The sequence below is a fragment of the Nerophis lumbriciformis genome, linkage group LG16 (assembly GCF_033978685.3).
Source record: "Nerophis lumbriciformis linkage group LG16, RoL_Nlum_v2.1, whole genome shotgun sequence".
In the NCBI taxonomy this organism is placed as follows: domain Eukaryota; kingdom Metazoa; phylum Chordata; class Actinopteri; order Syngnathiformes; family Syngnathidae; genus Nerophis; species Nerophis lumbriciformis.
In genome coordinates this window covers 43,821,773-43,845,065 of record NC_084563.2, presented here as the reverse complement: position 1 = coordinate 43,845,065, position 23,293 = coordinate 43,821,773, and the positions used below count along the sequence as shown (strand labels likewise).

Genomic DNA, 23,293 nt, shown 5'->3' with positions numbered 1-23,293 from the left:
TACATGACAATCAACAATGTCCCCACAAAGAAGGATAAAGACAACTGAAATATTTTTGATTGCTAAAACAAAGTAGAAATATCGCTCAAAGGAAGACATGAAACTGCTACAGGAAAATACCAAAAAAAGAGAAAAAGCCACCGAAATAGGAGCGCAAGACAAGAACTAAAACACTACACACAGGAAAACTCAATAAGTCATGGCGTGATGTGACAGTACACCTACTTTGAGACAAGAGCTATAGTGATGCATGCTTGGTTATGGTTTAAAGTCATATCCAACAATTGCGACAACGACTTTTTCTGTCAACTGAGTTTTGTTTTTTTAATGATTTCTGCTGGTGGTGTGCCTCCGCATTTTTTCGACGCAATAAATGTGCCGTGGCTCAAAAAAGGTTGAAAAACACTGGTTTATGCAACACATACAGCCAGGCGCTTGTCGCTTTCTGAAGTAAAACAGAATATTCAACAGTGAAATGCAAAAAATAGGTCGCTTTTGCAGAAAATTAGATTTCATGTCCTGGTACAGAATGGTGTAAATTAGGTCTATTTCACATGTCAAGCCACATCCGGCCCACCAAACCTTTTCATTTGGCCCGCCGAACATCACCCAAATAGGCTTGATGAAACCATTCGAAGTAGGGTTGCTCACGTATGCAGTACTCCCGTCACCCAGCAGAGGGCAACAGCAAGGCATATGTGTCACAATGACGCAGCAGTGGGGTAAGTGGAAGAAGACTACTCATTCAAATCAAAAATTGCATTGACCCTGAAAGAAAATGTAAATAAATTGCAAAAATCTGATTTTTAACAGCGACTGGGCAACAAAGAATGAATGCTCTGCACCGAGCCAGTGCAGAGTCATCACATACTGTTCCAGACAAGCAGAAACAACAATAACTATTTGTAGGGAGATATTTTGCATAATGATATTTAGTTTGTTTTGTATTGTTATTACTGACTTTGTGTTGGTTTTTTTTTTGTATTCGTAATTGTGCCGTTTTTGTATGGGTAACTCTCAGGTGCCGAAAAGCTTGTTAGATAAATGTAGCGCTAAATTTTACTAGTCGAAGTAATTAGGTTTAATTGTGTTGAGCCATTCATTGTGTGCAATGTTTGCTGTGGATGTTGTTTAATTTCTATATGCGTAAACGTCTGTAGTTTATTGTGTGAATGTATTAACACTAATCCTTCTATTTTATTTGTGTAAAATACAGAAAGGATATTATTTATGTTAAATATACAATGGACGATGGAAGTTACACTTTTGAAATTATTTTATTTTTATATTTTCAGTCTTACAAACCTAAATAAAAGGAAGAAGTGTAAAGAAATAAAACCGAGGAAGGAAAATAATTCAAAAGAAGAAACATTGATCCTCAACAAGACTTCTGGAGATTTTGTTTCTCCATGTTGTTAACTATCTGTCTAGCTGCACACGCTGGAAATGGGTAGTGTCGGAGGCAGATATTTACATATATCCGAATTTAAGTGTTACTTCTTTAATTACATAATCATATTACATAACAGCTAGTGTTTTTCTTCCAATTGTGGTCTTTTGGTTGTCTGCAAATACTGTGTGCTAACCTTGAATATGGAATGTAAGAAAGAGAGATACTCCTTCTTCTTATCTATTCTTATGTCCAGGTGCGGAGGACAATGGGCATGTGTTTGGGCTGGAAAGACAAGACAGCGAGGGTGGGAGGGAGAGAGACTTTATAGAATAGAAGGTTTCCATTTTTTAGAGCAGACCATCTTAGCTGCGCGATTGAATGTTCTATGCTGGACTGGTCTCATGATATTTACAAAGCTTTGCAAATATATTACAAAATACCTATTCTGTCTCTGGTGGTTCTTTTACTCAGCTTTAAGTGTCGTAAAGAGCTTGGGAGCGACGACCAGAAACTTGAATTCCCTGGGAGGAACAACTGGTCCAAACGCAACAGTAGCGAGGGCAGAATAATACATTTATTGACAGTGCAGTGTGAAAGCGGATGTGTTTACTTTGCAATTAAGTAAAGTCTCAAAGTAATATAACCTGCGGAGACAGATTCTGACCAAACATCCAAATTTCAAGGTCCTGCCCCTAAGGCCTTGGGCTCTTGAAACTGCGGCACCCTTCATTATTTAGTTGAATAGCCCTGATGTAAACTATATAGTGGTATTTACAACTCAAAATCCGCAAAATGGCGTTCATCGTTTCTTTTTGCGCATTAACTCTTCGTATATTTACCTTGACTGAGAGTCCAAAGACAAGCAGTATGAAGCCAGAAATGGAAAATAAATATGGCTAATCTGGTGGTTTACTGACAATAGAACATTTGATTTCTTTTTTAGGACCAAACTTTCCACCTTTCACCATTCATTTGTGGTGGCCAGTCTACATAACATGTAATGGTGGTTCTTTGGTCAAAATTGTGCATAGATTATGTTTTACAGACCATCTTCAAATTGCATTTGTGTCAAAATATTTTTAGAAAGTAATTAACTAAGATTAATCAGGATTGATTAAAATTCAAAAACGTGATTAATCTGATTTAAAAAATGTTATCATTTGACAGCACTAATTTTAATACACACAAACCCCCTGTTTAGAAACTGTTTAGAGATGATAATGAGCATATTGAATAGTGAAATATCATATTTTTACATTAAATCAATTAATTATGATCATTGAAAAAATGTAGAAACATTTTTTATTCTTTTTTTTGTTCACAAATATTGTATTTCTTTAATTAAATTAATTGAAAAATAACAATTAATTCAAAGAAAATTACACAAAAAAAAGAGGATTATGCATTCTGTATTCCAGATGCTATGGCTGCAATTATTAATCTTTTACATTTTATTAGAAAAAAAGCTTCTATTTATTTTCTGTTACTTCAACTAATCATTAAATGAGAATAACTAATAAAAGTTGTTAAAACTTTAAACATTAGATATAGTTTCCGCACGGCCGCTGCCTTAGAGGACACAAGAGACATGGTTGTTGGTTTCGTAGAGTTTAAAAAAAAAATTAAAAAAAAATTGTATTAATGCACACATGGTAAAAGTGTTATTTCAATGCCGATGATGTGCATTTATTTAAAAAAAAAAAAGAATGTTATGGTCAGCAGAAATGTTTTTGATTATTTTAACTACTACCCCTAAAATACGCATTACGGCTATATATATTTTTTTATCCAATTACTCGATTAATCGAACAAATAAATCGTAAGATCTAGTGCTGGGCGATATGACGATACATATTGTGGGCACGATAGAAAAATGTCTATCGTGCCATTTCTATTTTTATCATTTCAAGCGATGGGCTGTATTTTATCCATAGGGCTTGTGCCATCAGATTATTCATAGTAACAACAACAATAATTGCACATTCGGTAAGTGTATTTGGTGTCAAACGGGAGAAAAAATGCTAGAATAATTATGTGTAAGTTATCACAAAAGTTTCCGTTTTCGGAAACTTCCGGCGAACAGTCAGAGGCTGTCTTTGTTGTACCAAGCCAAAGGCTTGTAAAATTCCATTGTGTACGATGGGAGGGGTTATCTGTTGTGATTCAAGACCTGCCCAAGCTCGATCCAGGACCAGCCAAGCCCGAGGCATCTTTTTCTTTTGTGTTAATGTGACCGTAAACAATGGCTGTTTACATACCGCCCCTTCCTTTAGAAACAGCTGTACAGCTGTTATGTAAACGGGGAATATACAAATAAAAGAGGAGACGTGAACCTTTTTTCGTTAGAGCGTGGTGGAAGACTGTACTGAGAGTACAGTCGACGCGTCTCTCCTCAAATTGAGCAAAATTGAATCCTGTCTCGTTTATTTCCTTGAAGGAAAGATGAGGTCACCTACCTAGGTTCCATTCTAGAGGCTAATCTTTCCTGTGATAAAATGGCAACCAAAGTAATCAAAATGGTCAACCAACGAACGAGATTTCTCTATAGAATCTCCTCTCTGGTCAACAAAAGCACCATGAGGATTCTAGCGGGAACTCTCGTTCAACCCGTTTTCGATTACGCATGCACCTCCTGGTACCCTAGCACCTCCAAAACCCTCAAATCTAGACTCCAAACATCCCAGAACAAGCTAGTCAGATTACTTCTAGACCTCCACCCCAGATCACACCTCACTCCTACCCACTTCTCCAAAGTGGGCTGGCTCAGAGTGGAGGACAGAGTAAAACAACTTGCACTGAGCCTAGTCTATAAAATCTGCTACACCTCCCTGATACCAAAGTACATGTCAAACTACTTCCTTAACGTAAATGACCGCCATAACCACAACACTAGGGGGAGCTCCACTAACCACGTTAAACCCAGATTCCGATCTAACAAAGGTCTTAACTCATTCTCTTTCTATGCCACATCAATGTGGAATGCGCTCCTAACAGGTATAAAAGAAAGGGCATCTCTATCTTCCTTCAAAACCGCAATAAAAGTACACCTCCAGGCAACTTCAACCCTAAACTAACACCCTCCCCGGATTGTAAATAATCAAATGTAAATAATCAAATGTAGATACTTTTTGTTATGCTTTCTGATCTCTCTCTCTCTCTCTGCCCACTACTTGCTGTACATATCCTACCAAGTCAGACCTACACTGTTTCAATATCCATTTCTCTGTTCTCAATTGTTGATGACTGAAGTGATGATAACAACCAAACCCCCCCCCCCCCCCAACCCCTCCATATCCCACACCCCGGATTGTAAATAATGTAAATAATTCAATGTATATACCCTGATGTTTATATTGTGCGATGACTGTATTATTATGATAGTATATATCTGTATCATGAATCAACCGCGACTTAAACAAGTTGAAAAACGTATTGGGGTGTTACCAACGTATTGGGGTGCTTCAAAAGTGCACATGTCCATCACAAGCTCTCTAGAGAGTGGTTGTCCTTGCCCCCAGGACATTGGGGAATTTAAAAGATAGCAGCAGTTGGATTTTAGGAAGAAGTGTAAACACAATAATGCCATCTGGTAAGAGCCCCCCACCGGTAGGAGTAGAGATCAGGGGTTTGGAGGTCACCCGACTCCATTGAGCAAAGTGACAACGCCCAGGTGTTGTCTGCATTTGTACAAACAAACTGGGTGTTGTCCAAACTGGCCGGCCCCAAGGCTAGAACAACAAAGAGTAACTGTCTTCGTGTAAAAGGTATTTAAAGGCCTACTGAAATGTGATTTTCTTATTTAAACGGGGATAGCAGGTCCATTCAATGTGTCATACTTGATCATTTCGCGATATTGCCATATTTTTGCTGAAAGGATTTAGTAGAGAACATCGACGATAAAGTTTGCAACTTTTGGTCGCTGATAAAAAAGCCTTGCTTGTACCGGAACTAGCAGACGAGTAGCGTGACGTCACAGGTTGTGGAGCTCCTCACATCCGCACATTGTTTACAATCATGGCCACCAGCAGCGAGAGCGATTCGGACCGAGAAAGCGACGATTTCCCCATTAATTTGAGCGAGAATGAAAGATTCGTGGATGAGGAAAGTGAGAGTGAAGGACTAGAGGGCAGTGGGAGCGATTCAGATAGGGAAGATGCTGTGAGAGGCGGGTGGGACCTGATATTCAGCTGGGAATGACTAAAACAGTAAATAAACACAAGACATATATATACTCTATTAGCCACAACACAACCAGGCTTATATTTAATATGCCACAAATGAATCCCGCATAACAAACACCTCCCCCCTCCCGTCCATATAACCCGCCAATACAACTCAAACACCTGCACAACACACTCAATCCCACAGCCCAAAGTACTGTTCACCTCCCCAAAGTTCATACAGCACATTTATTTCCCCAAAGTCCCCAAAGTTACGTATGTGACATGCACATAGCGGCACGCACGTACGGGCAAGCGATCAAATGTTTGGAAGCGTACTCACGGTACCGTGTCTGCGCATCCAACTCAAAGTCCTCCTGGTAAGAGTCTCTGTTGTCCCAGTTCTCCACAGGCCAATGGTAAAGATTGACTGTCATCTTTCGGGAATGTAAACAATGAAACACCGGCCGTGTTTGTGTTGCTGAAGTTGGCCGCAATACACCGCTTCCCACCTACAGCTTTCTTCTTTGCAGTCTCCATTGAACAAATTGCAAAATATTCACCAACACAGATGTCCAGAATACTGTGGAATTTTGCGATGAAACAGACGACTTAATAGCTGGCCACCATGCTGTCCCAAAATGTCCTCTACAATCCGCGACGTCACACGCTGAAGTCATCATACCGAGACGTTTTCAGCAGGATTTGTCGCGCGAAATTTAAAATTGCACTTTAGTAAACTAACCCGGCCGTATTGGCATGTGTTGCAATGTTAAGATTTCATCATTGATATATAAACTATCAGACTGCGTGGTCGGTAGTCGTGGGTTTCAGTAGGCCTTTAATGACAGTTGTCCAAGAAGACAGGAGAAGAGTAATCAGGCCCATACTCTTTCTCCTGGAAGCTGCAAGTCCAGTCTGAGGCTCACTGAAACAAATAAAGCTTTTTGTTCGACGGTTCCTCATTGCTGTCTTTTTGGCTCATAACCCATTACACGACCAACAAATATACAACATCTTGATCAGAACATCCCTATTAGTAAGTACTGGAAGTCTTCCATGTGTTGAACGCAAATAGTTTGTACCAAAGTATGCTATTGTTGATAAGATACACGGGCTACCATAGAAACAAATATTTTTCTGTTGGGAAAACATGAGAGGATGATCAAGAGAGCGAAAAGGAGAGATAGCAGAAGACGTTTTTTGCTTGTCCCTCTTAGAGAGTTGTGTTTTTTTCACTCTTTCATCCATCTTACCTGGAGAAGTGCAATTATGTTCCATCTCCATTTCCAACATGCTGCTGTTGTCAATTTTCTGCAGCAGCTTCCTTCCCTCCCATCTATCCTGGTCATTGGTACTGTGGCTGGAGACGTCAACATCTGTAAGACAAGAAATTTACAACCAATTAAAATTGCTTGAAACTGCATTGCAGTTCAGCAGTTGTATAATAATTGCTTAGACAGAGTAAATCATATACAGTGGAGATGTCCGATAATATCGGACTGCCGATATTATCGGCCGATAAATGCTTTAAAATGTGATATCGGAAATTATCGGTATCGGTTTCAAAAAGTAAAATGTATGACTTTTTAAAACGCCGCTGTACGGAGTGGTACACGGACATAGGGAGAAGTACAGAGCGCCAATAAACCTAAAAAGGCACCGCCTTTGCATGCCGGTCCAAACACATAATAGCTACGGCTTTTCACACACACAAGTGAATGCAACGCATACTTGGTCAACAGCCATACAGGTCACACTGAGGGTGGCCGTATAAACAACTTTAACACTGTTACAAATATGCGCCACACTGTGAACCCACACCAAACAAGAATGACAAACACATTTCAGACCGTAACACAACATAAACACAACAGAACAAATACCCAGAACCCCTTGCAGCACTAACTCTTTCGGGATGCTACAATATACCCCCTCCCCCCTCAACCTCCTCATGCTCTCTCAGGGAGCATGATTCTTCTCCTGTGTACTTTGTGAACACTTGCAGTTTGAACAGTCTCTTAAACTGAATCATATTTGTGCTTTGTTTGATTTCTTTGGTTAATCCATTCCATAATTTAATTCCACATATAGATATACTAAAGGTTTTAAGTAGGGATGCCGATAAATTCTTTAAAATGTGATATCGGAAATTATCGGTATCAGTTTCAGACTTATCGGTATTGGTTTCAAAAAGTAAAATTTATGACTTTTTAAAACGCCGCTGTGTACACGAACGTAGGGAGAAGTACAGAGCGCCAATACACCTTAAAGGCACCGCCTTTGCGTGCCGGTCCAATCACATAATATCTACGGCTTTTCACACACACAAGTGAATGCGTGCATACTTGGTCAACAGCCATACAGGTCACACTGAGTGTGGCCGTATAAACAACTTTAACACTGTTACAAATATGCGCCACATTGTGAACCCACACCAAACAAGAATGACAAACAAGTTTCGGGAGAACAGCCGCACCGTAACACAACAGAACAAATACCCAGAAGCCCTTGCAGCACTAACTCTTCCGGGACGCTACAATATACACCCCTCGCCCCCCCCACACAACTCAACCTCACCCCCACCCCCCAACCCCGCCCACCTAAACCTCCTCATGCTCTCTCAGGGAGAGCATGTCCCAAATTCCAAGCTGCTGTTTTGAGGCATGTTAAAAAAAAATAATGCACTTTGTGACTTCAATAATAAATATGGCAGTGCCATGTTGGCATTTTTTTTCCATAACTTGAGTTGATTTATTTTGGGAAAACCTTGTTACATTGTTTAATGCATCCAGCGGGGCATCACAACAAAATTAGGCATAATAATGTGTTAATTCCACGACTGTATTTATCGATATCGGTTGATATCGGAATCGGTAATTAAGAGTTGGACAATATCGGAATATCGGATATCGGCAAAAAATCCATTATCGGACATCTCTAATATAGAGTAATCCAAATATGCTGAGAACCTGATCTCCTAAAGGTTTGCATGTGCTACAAAACATGTGCAATCTTAAAATATTGTGTCTATTAAATGAGCAAAATAGAGAGCGCAAAATAGAGAGCGCAATCTATTTAGCGTATTGTCTTCATGTATACGCTGAATATATGCCGAATATAAAACATCCATGTGAGGTTTCCCTCTTGTGGTGGGTTCTCCTGGCCGACAGATCTTTGGTAGCCCGGTAGACAGTTTGAATCAAGTCTTTTATTGGCATAAACACCCGGGAGTGGCGTGCTTTCCAGCAATATATGTTTTGTCTCTGGGCGTGTGTCTCTCTCTCTCTGGCTCCAACTCCCACTACGTGTCTCGGCCCGGCTGCTGCTAATAAGGGCGACCGGTGATTAGATAATCAGTCCCAGCTGCCGCTGGCTTCGAGGCCGGGCCATACACACCCCATTCCTGCAGGAGGCGCGCCGACCACGCCCTCCTACACAATCCACTATACTGGAAGAGGGAGGAACAAATATAATAATTTAGCATGCGCAATGTGATTTAAGTACGTCTAGAAAGGACGTGCAAACTGACAGTTATGAAGGGGCCGCGCTGAAAAAAAGCAGCTGGTCAGAGATTCCTTCATCCTACATGTGTGTCAACATAGTTGGACTGTCAGAAATAAAAAATATTATTCAGCATCAAAAGAATTTGTTTTAATCAACCTCTTAACTCACTCAGCATGCAGCTATAAAATTATAAAAGAATGTTTTCTGACGGACCATGAAAAAATGTTGAAACACACATTCTGTTTCTCGTAGGTCATTGTGACGAGAGCACAGATCCTGCAGCTGTCAGGCTTGGTCAAAAGATAGGACTCAGATACAGAGTAGGGATTAATTCGGCAGGCTTTTATTTTGAAAGCTTCCTTTCACCTCCAGAGTCAGGGCAATTCAATATAGGCTATAACTAAACTAGTTGGCGAAAATGGTTCCACAAAAAGGAACAACCGAAAATCACTTCGAAAGGAGGAAAACACAAAAACAATAACAAATTAAAGCTGCAAGCTTTAATTTGTGCTTGGAAAACATTCCACATGCTGAATGGTATATTAGCATCTTCTCTCCTCTCTCATATATTTTGCATATTAATGAAGACAGAGACGCTAAATGGATTGCACGCCTCATTCTGCTCACTTAACAGACACAATGCATTTTACACACGTTTAGTAGATCAGCTTTGCCTATGCACGTGTTTTAGTACATGCACACCTTTAGTAAATCAGGCCCTATAGCTCATCCATGTAATAATGTCCTGCAATATGCATTTTCTTGCATTTGGATCATTACAGATGCATGAATGCGCTCCGGTGTTGTGATGGTCCACCGCCTCCCTGCACAGCGTGTCGTCAGCGTGCTTAAAATAGTTTCTGTTGTCTACAAAACCCAAAACCAGTGAAGATGGCACGTTGTGTAATTCGTAAATAAAAAGAGAATACAATGATTTGCAAATCTTTTTCAACTTATAGTCAATTGAATAGACTGCAAAGACAAGATATTTAATGTTCGAACATTGTTTTTTTGCAAATAATCATTAACTTAGAATTTAATGGCAGCAACACATTGCAAAAAAGTTGGCACAGGGCCATTTTTACCACTGTGTTACATGGCCTTTCCTTTTAACAATACCCAGTAAATGTTTGGGAACTGAGGAGACCAATTTTTGAAGCTTTTCAGGTGGAATTATTTCCCATTATTGCTTGATGTACAGCTTAAGTTGTTCAACAGTTCGGTATTTGATGCTTCATAATGAGCCACACATTTTCAATGGGAGACTACAGGCAGGCCAGTCTAGTACGCGCACTCTTTTACTATGAAGCCACGCTGTTGTAACACGTGCAACATGTGGCTTGGCATTGTCTTGCTGAAATAAGCAGGGGCGTCCATGATAACGTTGCTTGGATGGCAACATATGTTGCTCCAAAACCTGTATGTACCTTAATGGTGCCTTCACAGATGTGTAAGTTAGCCATGCCTTGGGCACTAATACACCCCCATACCTTCACTGTCACGGTGGGGGTCGCAGCTTGCTGCGGGGTCGTTCTCCCAGGAATACAGACGGACCACTCCGGACATGGCGTGTAGGTAAAAACATGATTTAATCTTGAAAAGTCAAAACAGCACCAAAAACAGAAAACTAGTCGAAGGAAAACACGATCGCACTTGAAGCTAACACTTAGCATATGCTCAAAACAAGGAATACTCACGTAACAAGAGCAAGAAGCAAACAATGACGCCAGGCCGACTGACTGGCAAATGCAAACTTAAATAATGCCTCTGATTAGTGCTCGGGCAGCAGGTGAGCGGCCGAACACTAATCAGAGACAGGTGAACATAATTAGCAACAGGTGCGTGAGTCCGAGACGTGAAACAGGCGACACTAATGGTTGTCAAGGTAACAAACAAACAAGGAAGTGCAACCAGGAACTATGGAGTCTTTAAACAGAAAATAACATAAAACATGATCCAAACCACAGATCATGACAATCACAGATGCTGGCTTTTCAACTTTGCGCCTATAATAGTCTGGATGGTTCTTTTCCAGAACATTCATTATTGATGTGTTTCTTGCTACTTTAGGTTGTATACTTTTTACATGAGATTTCCAGTTCAATTCATCATCAATCATTATACCTAGAAATTTGGTTTCATTTACTCTTTCAATTTCTATTACGTCTATTTGTATTTGTGTTGGACTCATACTTGCCAACCTTGAGACCTCCAATTTCGGGAGGTGTGGGGTAGGGGGTGGTTGGGGGGGGCGTGGTTGGGGGCGTGGTTAAGAGGGGAGGAGTATATTTACAGCTAGAATTCACCAAGTCAAGTATTTCATATATATATATATATATATATATATATATATATATATATATATATATCCCCGCGACCCCGAAGGGAATAAGCGGTAGAAAATGGATGGATGGATGGATGGATGGATGGATGGATAGATAGATAGATAGATAGATAGATAGATAGATAGATAGATAGATAGATAGATAGATAGATAGATAGATAGATAGATAGATAGATAGATAGATAGATAGATAGATATATATATATATATATATATATATATATATATATATATATATATATATATATATATATAAATAAAAGAAATACTTGAATTTCAGTGTTCATTTATTTACACATATACACACACATAACACTCATCTACTCATTGTTGAGTTAAGGGTTGAATTGTCCATCCTTGTTCTATTCTCTGTCACTATCTTTCTAACCATGCTGAACACCCTCTCTGATGATGCATTGCTGTGTGGCACGCACAAAAGTGCTTTCATCAAATGCACTAGATGGCAGTATTGTCCTGTTTAAGAGTGTCACAACATTGCTGTTTACGGCAGACGGACTGCTTTACTGTAGACGTTCTTTATATTGTGGGAAAGCGGACTCAGGTCCGCATGGAGCTGGAGAGGGCGTGGCCTCCAGCTCCGCCTGAATTTCGGGAGATTTTCGGGAGAAAATTTGTCCCGGGAGGTTTTCGGGAGAGGCGCTGAATTTCGGGAGTCTCCCGGAAAATCCGGGAGGGTTGGCAAGTATGGTTGGACTTTCTCTTCTACTGTTACCAAATAGCATTATTTTAGTCATACTGAGATTCAAAGATACCCTATTTTGTCAAACCATCTTTTTAATTTGTACATTTCTTCTGTTATTATTTGTATTTTCTTCTGTGTGTTCTCTCCTGAACAAGACGCTGTTGTATCATCCGCAAATAATACTAACTTTAAATCTTTTGTAATTTTACAAATGTCATTTATATAGAGATTAAACAATTTTGGTCCTAGTATTGATCCCTGAGGTACACCACAGGATATATTTAGCATTGTAGACGTGTGTCCGTCTAGCTCCACGTATTGTTTCCTGTTCGTTAATCGTTAAATAATGAGCAAACAAGCGTCGCTGGCTTTTATATCGCCATTTTTTTGTGCTATTAATGGTCAAAAATTTGAATTGATGCATTTTGAACATTGAATATTCTAAAAATCAAACCAGTTAGTTAGGTGATACAGCGTTGGCGTTAACGCACTTTTTGTGTCTTTTTACGCATTGAAATCAGAAAGGACGCGAAATCCCGGAAGTCCACGCGTCCCCTGGACGCACGTTTTTTTTAATCTATTAATTTTTACCGATCATCACTTTCCGCCGACGTTTTGTTTACCATGTTTTCCCAAAGTTGAGCTTACCCACCTCAATACTTTTGATGCATCGGTAGGAGTGAAAATGGCCTTAAATTGAAGATTTTGTATATTCATAGCCAATTTTAATGAACATTTTGATTTAGGATATCCCATGTACAAATATATAAAGGGCATTCTTACTCAACAGCCATACATGTCACTCTAAGGGTGGCCGTATAAACAACGCCAACACTGTCATAAATATGTGCCATATTGTGAAACCATACTAAACATCAATGACAAACACATTTCGGGAGAATATTGCACCGCAACACAACAGAACAAATACCCAGAATTCCCTGCAGTACCAACTCTTCGGGGATGCTACACGATTTTATTTAATACAGGGTGTATTTATACGTGTGACCTGTAGATGGCAGTCAAACATAAGAGATAAGTCTCAAGTAAACAACACTAACATTTTAAAAATGTCCCATTGAAAATATAGAACATGACACAAACATATATCAAAATGTTTTAGTAGTAAATACTTTAGTGCCATTTCTAATATAAAGTAGTGTAAAGTTCTTACTTATATCAGTCAGTAAACTCGCCATGAAAGCGCTAAAACATACCGGCGTAGTGAGTTTACATTATTCACATTTATGGCAACTTTTTTTCCAAAACACAATATAGAATGTGAGATATAACAGGATAATGCAAACATTTATCATTTGTTTTCAAAATGCTTACCCAAACAGCCATACATGTCAGACTAAGGGTGGCCGTATAAACAACACCAACACTGTCATAAACATGTGCCATGTTGTGAAACCATACCAAACAACAATGTCAAAAACATTTTGGGAGAATATTTGCACCGCAACACAACAGAACAAATACCCAGAATTCCCTGCAGTACCAACTCTTCCGGGACGCTACACTATTTTATTTGGTACAGGGTGTAATTATACATGTGACCAGTAGATGGCAGTCAAACATAAGAGATAAGTCTCAAGTAAACAACACTAACATTTTAAAAATGTCCCATTGAAAATATAGAACATGACACACAAAAATATATCAAAATGTCTTAGTAGTAAATATTTTAGTGCCATTTCTAATATAAAGTAGTGTAAAGTTCTTACTTATATCTGTCAAAAAACTCGCCATGAAAGCGCTAAAACTTACCGGCAATGTGAGTTTACATTATTCACATTTATGACAAACTTCTTTCAAAACACAATATAGAATGTGAGTTATAACAAGATAATGAATACATTTATCATTTGTTTTCAAAACGCTTACTCAACAGCCATACATGTCACACTAAGAGTGGCCGTATAAACAACGCCAACACTGTCATAAATATGTGCCATATTGTGAAACCATACTAAACAACAATGACAAACACATTTCGGGAGAATATTTGCACCGCAACACAACAGAACAAATACCCAGAATTCCCTGCAGTACCAACTCTTCCGGGACGCTACACTATTTTATTTGGTATAGTGTGTAATTATACGTGTGACCAGTAGATGGCAGTCAACCATAAGAGATAAGTCTCAAGTAAACAACACCGACATTTTAAAAATGTCCCATTGAAAATATAGAACATGACACAAAAATATATCAAAATGTTTTAGTAGTAAATATTTTAGTACCATTTCTAATATAAAGTAGTGTAAAGTTCTTACTTATATCTGTCAATAAACTCACCATGAGAGTGCTAAAAACATACCGGCGTAGTGAGTTTACATTATTCACGTTTATGACAAGCTTTTTCCAAAACACGATATAGAATGTGAGATACAACTGGATAATGCATACATTTATCATTTGTTTTCAAAACGCTTACTCAGCAGCCATACATGTCACACTAAGAGTGGCCGTATAAATAACGCCAAAACTGTCATAAACATGTGGCATGTTGTGAAACCATACTAAACAACAATGACAAACACATTTCAGGAGAATATTTGCACCGCAACACAACATAAACACAACAGAACAAATACCCAGAATTCCCTGCAGTACCAACGCTTCCGCGACGCTACACTATTTTATTTGGTACAGGGTGTAATTATACGTGTGACCAGTAAATGGCAGTCAAACATAAGAGATAAGCTTCAAGTAAACAACACCAACATTTTAAAAATGTCCCATTGAAAATATAGAACATGACACACGGCGCTCAAAAATCTATCAAAATGTTTTAGTAGTAAAGTGCCATTTCTAATATAAAGTAGTGTAAAGTTTTTACTTATATCTGTCAATAAACTCGCCATGAAAGCGCTAAAACCTACCGGCGTAGTGAGTTTACATTATTCACGTTTATGACAACCTTTTTCCAAAACACAATATAGAATGTGAGATACAACAGGATAATGCAAACATTGATCATTTGTTTTCAAAACGCTTACTCAAACAGCCATACATGTCACACTAAGGGTGGCCGTATAAACAACGCCAACACTGTCATAAACATGTGGCATGTTGTGAAACCATACTAAACAACAATGACAAACACATTTCGGGAGAATATTTGCACCGCAACACAACAGAACAAATACCCAGAATTCCCTGCAATACCAACTCTTCCGGGACGCTACACTATTTTATTTGGTACAGGGTGTAATTATACGTGTAATAATAATAATAATAATAATAATGGATTAGATTTTATATCGCACTTTTCTATTATTAGATACTCAAAGCACTCACAGAGAAGTGGGAACCCATCATTCATTCACACCTGGTGGTGGTAAGCTACATTTGTAGCCACAGCTGCCCTGGGGTAGACTGACGGAAGTGAGGCTGCCAGTTTGCGCCTACGGCCCCTCTGACCACCACCTATCATTCATTCGTTCATCATTCATTCACCAGTGTGAGCGGCACCGGGGGCAAGGGTGAAGTGTCCTGCCCAAGGACACAACGGCAGCGATTTGGATGTCAAGAGGCGGAGAGCGAACCTGCAATCCTCAACCGATACCGATATCAACCGATATATGCAGTCGTGGAATTAACACATTATTATGCCTAATTTGGACAACCAGGTATGGTGAAGATAAGGTCCTTTTTAAAAAAAAATTATAAAATAAAAAATAAATTAAAAACATTTTCTTGAATAAAAAATAAAGTAAAACAATATAAAAACAGTTACATAGAAACTAGTAATTAATGAAAATGAGTAAAATTAACTGTTAAAGGTTCGTACTATTAGTGGACCAGCAGCACGCACAATCATGTGTGCTTACGGACTGTATCCCTTGCAGACTGTATTGCGTGACTGCTCGCTGACTGCTCGCTGTTTCGAAAAAGCTAAGTATCGTTCTATTTGTGTGCTTTTAAATTGTTCTGCAGCTTTCTTTATTACTTTCTCAACATATTTAGTAGTACTATTTAACTTGCAAATCACCCGATCTCTGTCTCTCCACCCCTCCCGCAGCTAGCTAGCAGCTAGCTGCTAAGCTAACGAAGCTAGCGCGGAGAAAGGCGTCGCCGGGCGCCGGTCAGAAGGAGTCTACTCCTGCACACCGTGACCAGGACTTCTCGGAAGACAGCAGGAACTTCACTCGGTGACAGAAAACACCGTGAGTATGGCTTCCTGCGCGTCTTGCACCTTACTCACGGAGAGGCTGGCTCTGCTAGAGGGCCGTGTCCGCCAGTTAGAGCAGAGTAATCTCGTAACTTTAGATGTTGCGGACACATCTGCTAGCGTTAGCTGTAGCGAGCTAACTAGCCCAGCCTGTAGCAGTCCTAAGCGGCCTACAAGCTACGGTGTACCGGTTGAGACGCATAATAGATTTAGCTCTTTAGCTAGTCCTACACCCCAGTCTACCGGGCACCACACCTTAGTCATAGGGGACTCCATCACCCGAAACATAAAGCTTAGCAAACCAGCCACAATTAAGTGCATCCCGGGGGCCCGAGCACCTGACATAGAGGCTAATCTTAGGGAGCTAACTCGCAACAGGCCTAGTAAACACGTACGACAGGCTAATCGCACCACTAGTTATGCGAATATAGTTGTACACGTTGGCTCCAATGACACTAGAATGAGACAGTCAGAGATTACAAAGAGAAACATAGCCAGGACTTGTGATCTCGCTAGAAAGATGTCCAGGCATTGAGTAATTGTCTCTGGCCCCCTGCCTGCGAGAGGCAATGATGAGAGATATAGCAGATTAGTCTCGCTTAACAAGTGGCTGGCTAGCTTCTGTAGACAACAGGGACTAACGTTTATTGATAATTGGCCCTCTTTCTGGGGCAAACCAGGCTTGCTGATGAGGGACGGCCTTCACCCTAACCAGGAAGGCGCCATCATCCTGTCTAAGAATATAGACTACTGTTTAAGTCACATTTGACTAACTACACTAGAGCAAGCCCGGTCACAGGCAATTACAGAGCCTGCTAGTCCGGGTGAGGAGTCAGTTAAGCTAGAACTAGCCAGCGCCAGGCTGGATAATTCCTGTACGCATAGCAATTTTCTTAGAATAACACACAACTCACATAATGTGTTTTCTGTTGTGAATGTGTCCGGGGTAGATATGCATTCTACTGAGGTGGCAAATCATGATGCGTTCAGTCGATCGCAGCATCAAGCAAACAATCTGAAAATTCCCGTCGTATCAATTCCTAGATATGGTCGAAACTATTTAAAGTGCACTACGTATAATAAACGCAACATTATTAATATTTCTACTACGGATAATTTAAACAAAAACTCGTCAAAACAGCCCAATACTTATAATATGGGCTTTTTAAACATAAGATCATTGTCTCCCAAAACGTTATTAGTTAATGAGGTCATTAGAGACAACAATCTTAACGTCATTGGTCTTAGCGAAACCTGGCTCAAACCAGACGAATTTTTTGCGCTAAATGAGGCATCTCCTCCTAACTATACGAATGCGCATATTGCCCGTCCCCTTAAAAGGGGTGGGGGGGTCGCACTAATATACAATGAAAACTTTAACCTTACCCCTAACCTAAATAATAAATACAAATCGTTTGAGGTGCTTACTATGAGGTCTGTCGCACCGCTGCCTCTCGATATGGCTGTTATCTACCGCCCCCCAGGGCCCTACTCGGACTTTATTAATGAATTCTCAGAGTTCGTTGCTGATCTAGTGACGCACGCAGACAATATAATCATAATGGGGGACTTTAATATCCATATGAATACCCCATCGGACCCTCAGTGCGTGGCGCTCCAGACTATAATTGATAGCTGTGGTCTTACACAAATAATAAATGAACCTACGCATCGCAACGGCAATACGATAGATCTAGTGCTGGTCAGGGGTGTCACCACCTCCAAAGTTATGGTACTCCCGTATACTAAAGTAATGTCCGATCATTACCTTATAAAATTCGAAGTTCTGACTCATTGTCAACAAACTAATAATAATAATAACTGCTATAGCAGCCGCAACATTAATGCCGCCACAACGATGACTCTTGCTGACCTACTGCCTTCGGTAATGGCACCATTCTCAAATTATGTCGGCTCTATTGATAACCTCACTAACAACTTTGACAATGCCCTGCGCAAAACCATTGATAGTATAGCACCGCTAAAACAAAAAAGGGCCCCTAAAAGGCGCACCCCATGGTTTACAGAGGAAACCAGAGCTCATAAATTATCATGTAGAAAGTTGGAACGCAAATGGCGCGCGACCAAGCTTGAGGTTTTCCATCAAGCATGGAGTGATAGTTTAATATCGTATAAACGCATGCTTACCTTAGCTAAAGCTAAATATTACTCAAATCTCATCCGCCTCAACAAAAACGACCCTAAATTTTTGTTTAGTACAGTAGCATCGCTAACCCAACAAGGGACTCCTCCCAATAGCTCCACCCACTCGGCAGATGACTTTATGAATTTCTTTAATAAGAAAATTGAACTCATTAGAAAGGAGATTAAAAACAACGCATCCCAGCTACAACTGGGTTCTATGAACACAGATACAACTGTATCTACGACGGATACTGCAATACAAAATAGTCTCTCTCTTTTTGATGAAATGGTAAATGGTAAATGGGTCGTACTTGTATAGCGCTTTTCTACCTTTTTTTTTAAGGAACTCAAAGCGCTTTGACACTATTTTCCACATTCACCCATTCACACACACACATTCACACATTCACACACTGATGGCGGGAGCTGCCATGCACGGCGCTAACCAGTCCCATCAGGAGCAAGGGTGAAGTGTCTTGCTCAAGGACACAACGGACGTGACTAGGATGGTAGAAGGTGGGGATTGAACCAGTAACCCTCAGATTGCTGGCACGGCCACTCTCCCAACTTCGCCACGCCGTCCCCTAACATTAGAGGAACTATTACAGCGTGTAAGTGGGATAAAACAAACAACATGTTTACTTGACCCACTTCCTGGGAAACTTATCAAGGAGCTTTTTGTATTATTAGGTCCATCAGTGCTAAATATTATAAACTTATCACTTTCCTCTGGCACTGTTCCCCTAGCATTCAAGAAAGCGGTTATTCATCCTCTGCTCAAAAGACCTAACCTTGATCCTGACCTCATGGTAAACTACCGACCGGTGTCCCACCTTCCCTTTATTTCGAAAATCCTCGAAAAAATTGTCGCACAGCAGCTAAATGAACACTTAGTGTCTAACAATCTCTGTGAACCTTTTCAATCCGGTTTCAGGGCAAATCACTCTACGGAGACAGCCCTCGCAAAAATGACTAATGATCTACTGCTGACGATGGATTCTGATGCGTCATCTATGTTGCTGCTTCTTGATCTTAGCGCTGCTTTCGATACCGTCGATCATAATATTTTATTAGAGCGTATCAAAACACGTATTGGTATGTCAGACTTAGCTTTGTCGTGGTTTAACTCTTATCTTACTGACAGGATGCAATGCGTCTCCCATAATAATGTGACCTCGGACTATGTTAAGGTAACGTGCGGAGTTCCTCAGGGTTCGGTTCTTGGCCCTGCACTCTTTAGTATTTACATGCTGCCGCTAGGCGACATCATACGCAAATACGGTGTTAGCTTTCATTGCTATGCTGATGACACCAGGGTTAGGTGGCCATGGATGAAGTGCTGGCTGTCCAGAGTCGGGACCCGGGGTGGACCGCTCGCCTGTGCATCGGCTGGGAACATCTCTGCGCTGCTGACCCGTCTCCGCTCGGGATGGTGTCCTGCTGGCCCCACTATGGACTGGACTCTTACTACTATTATGTTGGATCCACTATGGACTGGACTCTCACAATATTATGTCAGACCCACTCGACATCCATTGCTTTCGGTCTCCCCTAGAGGGGGGGGGTTACCCACATATGCGGTCCTCTCCAAGGTTTCTCATAGTCATTCACATCGACGTCCCACTGGGGTGAGTTTTTCCTTGCCCGTATGTGGGCTTTGTACCGAGGATGTCGTTGTGGCTTGTGCAGCCCTTTGAGACACTTGTGATTTAGGGCTATATAAATAAAGATTGATTGATTGATTGATTGATTGATTGATTGATTGATATATATTGATATATAATGTAGGAATCAGAATATTAATAACAGAAAGAAACAACCCTTTTGTGTGAATGAATGTGTGAATGAGTGTGAATGGGGGAGGTTTTTTTTTGGGTTGGTGCACTAATTGTAAGTGTATCTTGTGTTTTTTATGATGATTTAATAAAAAAAACAAAAAACAAAACGATACCGATAATAAAACAAACGATACCGATAATTTCCGATATTACATTTTAACGCATTTATCGGCCAACATCTCTAATTTACTAGCAAGCTTGTCTCGCTTTGCTCGACATTTTTAATTCTAAGAGAGACAAAACTCAAATAGAATTTGAAAATCCAAGAAAATATTTTAAAGACATGGTCTTCACTAAATGACAAAGAAACAGATAGTTAGTTAAAATGGGATATTGTGATTTCACAAGACTCGAGTCTTATAAGTGATCATTTGAAAATGTTCAATTTGAAAAATGTGCACTTTGCATATTGATATTTATCTGTTTCTATCAGTGTTGGGTTAGTTACTGAAAAGCAGTAACTAGTTACAGTTACTAGTTACTTCATTTCAAAAGTAACTCAGTTACTAACTCAGTTACTTACACCAAAAAGTAATGCGTTACTGTGAAAAGTAACTATTTAGTTACTTTTTTTTCCCCTTTTTTTTTTAAAGCTCCCATTAATGCCCTTTTAGCCTTCATTTCAGTACTGTTATTGCACTGGAGAATAATACAATGTGTTGATCAACTTGACATGCATTTGCATCACTGAACTCTGCTAGGCAATGTGGTCTACATACGACAAAGATATTTTACAAAGGCCAATTTGTTTCTGTCCAGAACAAATTGACAAAACTATTTTAAATAGCTGCAACATAACGTACATAAGTAACAAACAGCATAATAACAGCATAGATGTAAACCAAGAAAGGCACACACTACATACACAAAGCCAAACCAGGCATTTTCTTCCTCAAGTAATTCTGATACAAAATCATGTCTGAAGCCCAGAACACTCTACACATTTCCCCAGTTTTAGTTTAGAGATAAGGAAAGATTGGCCTGGCCCACTAGGATCCCTCTTTATGTTTGTGAACTTTATAGTCTATACATTTAGAGTGATGTGATAATCAAACACTCTAGAAGTCTAGAATGAAAGAGTATATAAGAGAATTGACAGCAACGTTCCCTCTCAGGAGCGCGCCTGTGCAATTGTGCACTGCTCAAGCGTCCTCTGCGCACGGCAAATCTATGCCATGCACAAAATCAAATAAAAAAATAAGCGCATAACAATTTTCGACACGACTCGGACACGACAGAGAAAACCGTTTTCGTCATCATTGTTCAAATATTGTAACGTCTGTCGAGACGTTTTGAGAACATGAATTCCATCCATCACTTTACTGAGCAAAACTCTTTACTGTCGGCCAAAAACACATCACCAAAATATTAGTAAAAAAAATGATATCTAGCAAAAGTGGTCATTTTCTGCAGTACAAACCAGACCAAAAGCAACTTTGTTATATCAACAGCAGCCACTGCTCTTTCTCACGTGCGCCAACACTTGCACATATGGCACTTAGCCAGTGATGCGTTTACAGCCACACAAAAAGTCGAACAACTCCAACACCACACATAAAGTGTAATTCCAGGTCGCTACACTATGATTTACCAATCAAATGTGTGCTTATTCTAGTGTCATTTATTAGGAATCTTAATTTATAAATATTAATCATTAAATGCTGTTTGTATATTAAATAAATACTAATAAAAATATATTTTTTACAAACAGGAAGTTGCAGGAATGTACACATGATCCCCTGCTTACATCTCATTGTGCAACATGTGAATGTTTTAATGGGAACTAAAGGCAATGTCTGAAAGGGGTACAAATGATTTCCAAAGCAGGACCTCCACCCAGACAAACAATACAAGTACACAGTTCATGAAAAACAATATTTGTTGCTATTGTCATTGTAAGTGGGCCTAAACACTTATATTAGAAATGGAAATTACTGCTGTCATTTGATTATAATAATAAGAGAATGTTGTCTGTCTATCTGTGTTGGCCCTGTGATGAGGTGGGGACTTGTCCAGGGTGTACGCTGTCTTCCGCCCGAATGCAGCTGAGATAGGCTCCAGCGACCCCGAAAGGGACAAGCGGTAGAAAATGGATGGATGGATGGAGATTGAACTTGTTATTTAGTCAGGTTTGGGACAGGTGTGCTGCTGGTGTAGCCACAGTGTGCACGTCTGATGTTGCTCACATGGGCTCCACTGAATGCTCAGGGAGTTTTTGCGTTTGCTCACACACATGAAAAATTAGAGGGAACATTGATTGACAGAGTGTGTGTACCTTCAGTGCTGAAAGATGAGCAGAGGCAGAGTTAATCCTGAAGTGGTGGTGGTGGAGGTAAAGTGTCATTGGAGTCTCTATCTCTCTTTACTAGCTTCGTCGAAGCATGTTGCTATGTAGCTTGTTTCAGCAGATTTGAATTGCTGTTTTGGGCAGTAGATGGGATCTTTGATCCAAAGCACAATTTACATTTAACTAAAATGTTCTTTTCTTTGTGCTCGACAAAAGAAAAGTAGTGAAAATATCTCCATGTTAGCAAACTCGACTTCTGGCTCCGCCATGATCAGCCACGCCCCCCTCTCCTCCCTCACACTCACCCACACAGAGCGCATGTCTCTCTCTCTTCTCCGGCTTGTGACACAAGAAGAAAAAGAACGATGACACAGCAGCGCTCCGATAAAACACACTTTATACTACATAAAAAGTAACGTAAAATAACGCAGTAACGCATCATGTAGTAACGGTAACTGAGTTACTGAATATAAAAAATAACGCGTTAGATGACTAGTTACCGCCGAAACTAACGGCGTTACAGTAACGCGTTACTTTGTAACGCGTTAGTCCCAACACTGGTTTCTATCAGTGACGTGCGGTGAGGTTGATGGCTGGTGAGGCACTGACTTCATCACAGTCAGATTTACAAACATATGAACCCTAAAGAGTATCTTATTCACCATTTGATTGGCAGCAGTTAACGGGTTATGTTTAAAAGCTCATACCAGCATTCTTCCCTGCTTGGCACTCA

The 23,293-nt window shown here is 40.0% G+C and overlaps 1 protein-coding gene across 3 annotated transcripts in view; it reads right to left on the bottom strand.

The window, feature by feature from the left end:
• Positions 1–23,293, bottom strand: part of LOC133617285 (sodium/potassium/calcium exchanger 3-like) — a 129,806-nt gene that overhangs the window by 99,408 nt on the left and 7,105 nt on the right. Inside the window, exons 1-3 of one of the 3 annotated variants that reach the window (XM_061977208.2) lie at positions 10,758–10,785; positions 10,551–10,616; positions 6,810–6,932 (exon numbers count right to left, since the gene is read on the bottom strand). In XM_061977208.2, coding sequence (XP_061833192.1) covers positions 6,810–6,849 — 40 coding nt within the window. In that variant the 5' untranslated portion in view covers positions 6,850–6,932; positions 10,551–10,616; positions 10,758–10,785. Of the gene's footprint in view, positions 1–6,809; positions 6,933–10,550; positions 10,786–23,293 lie in introns of those variants that run through there. The other 2 variants (XM_061977207.2, XM_061977206.2) reach the window with 2 other exon arrangements.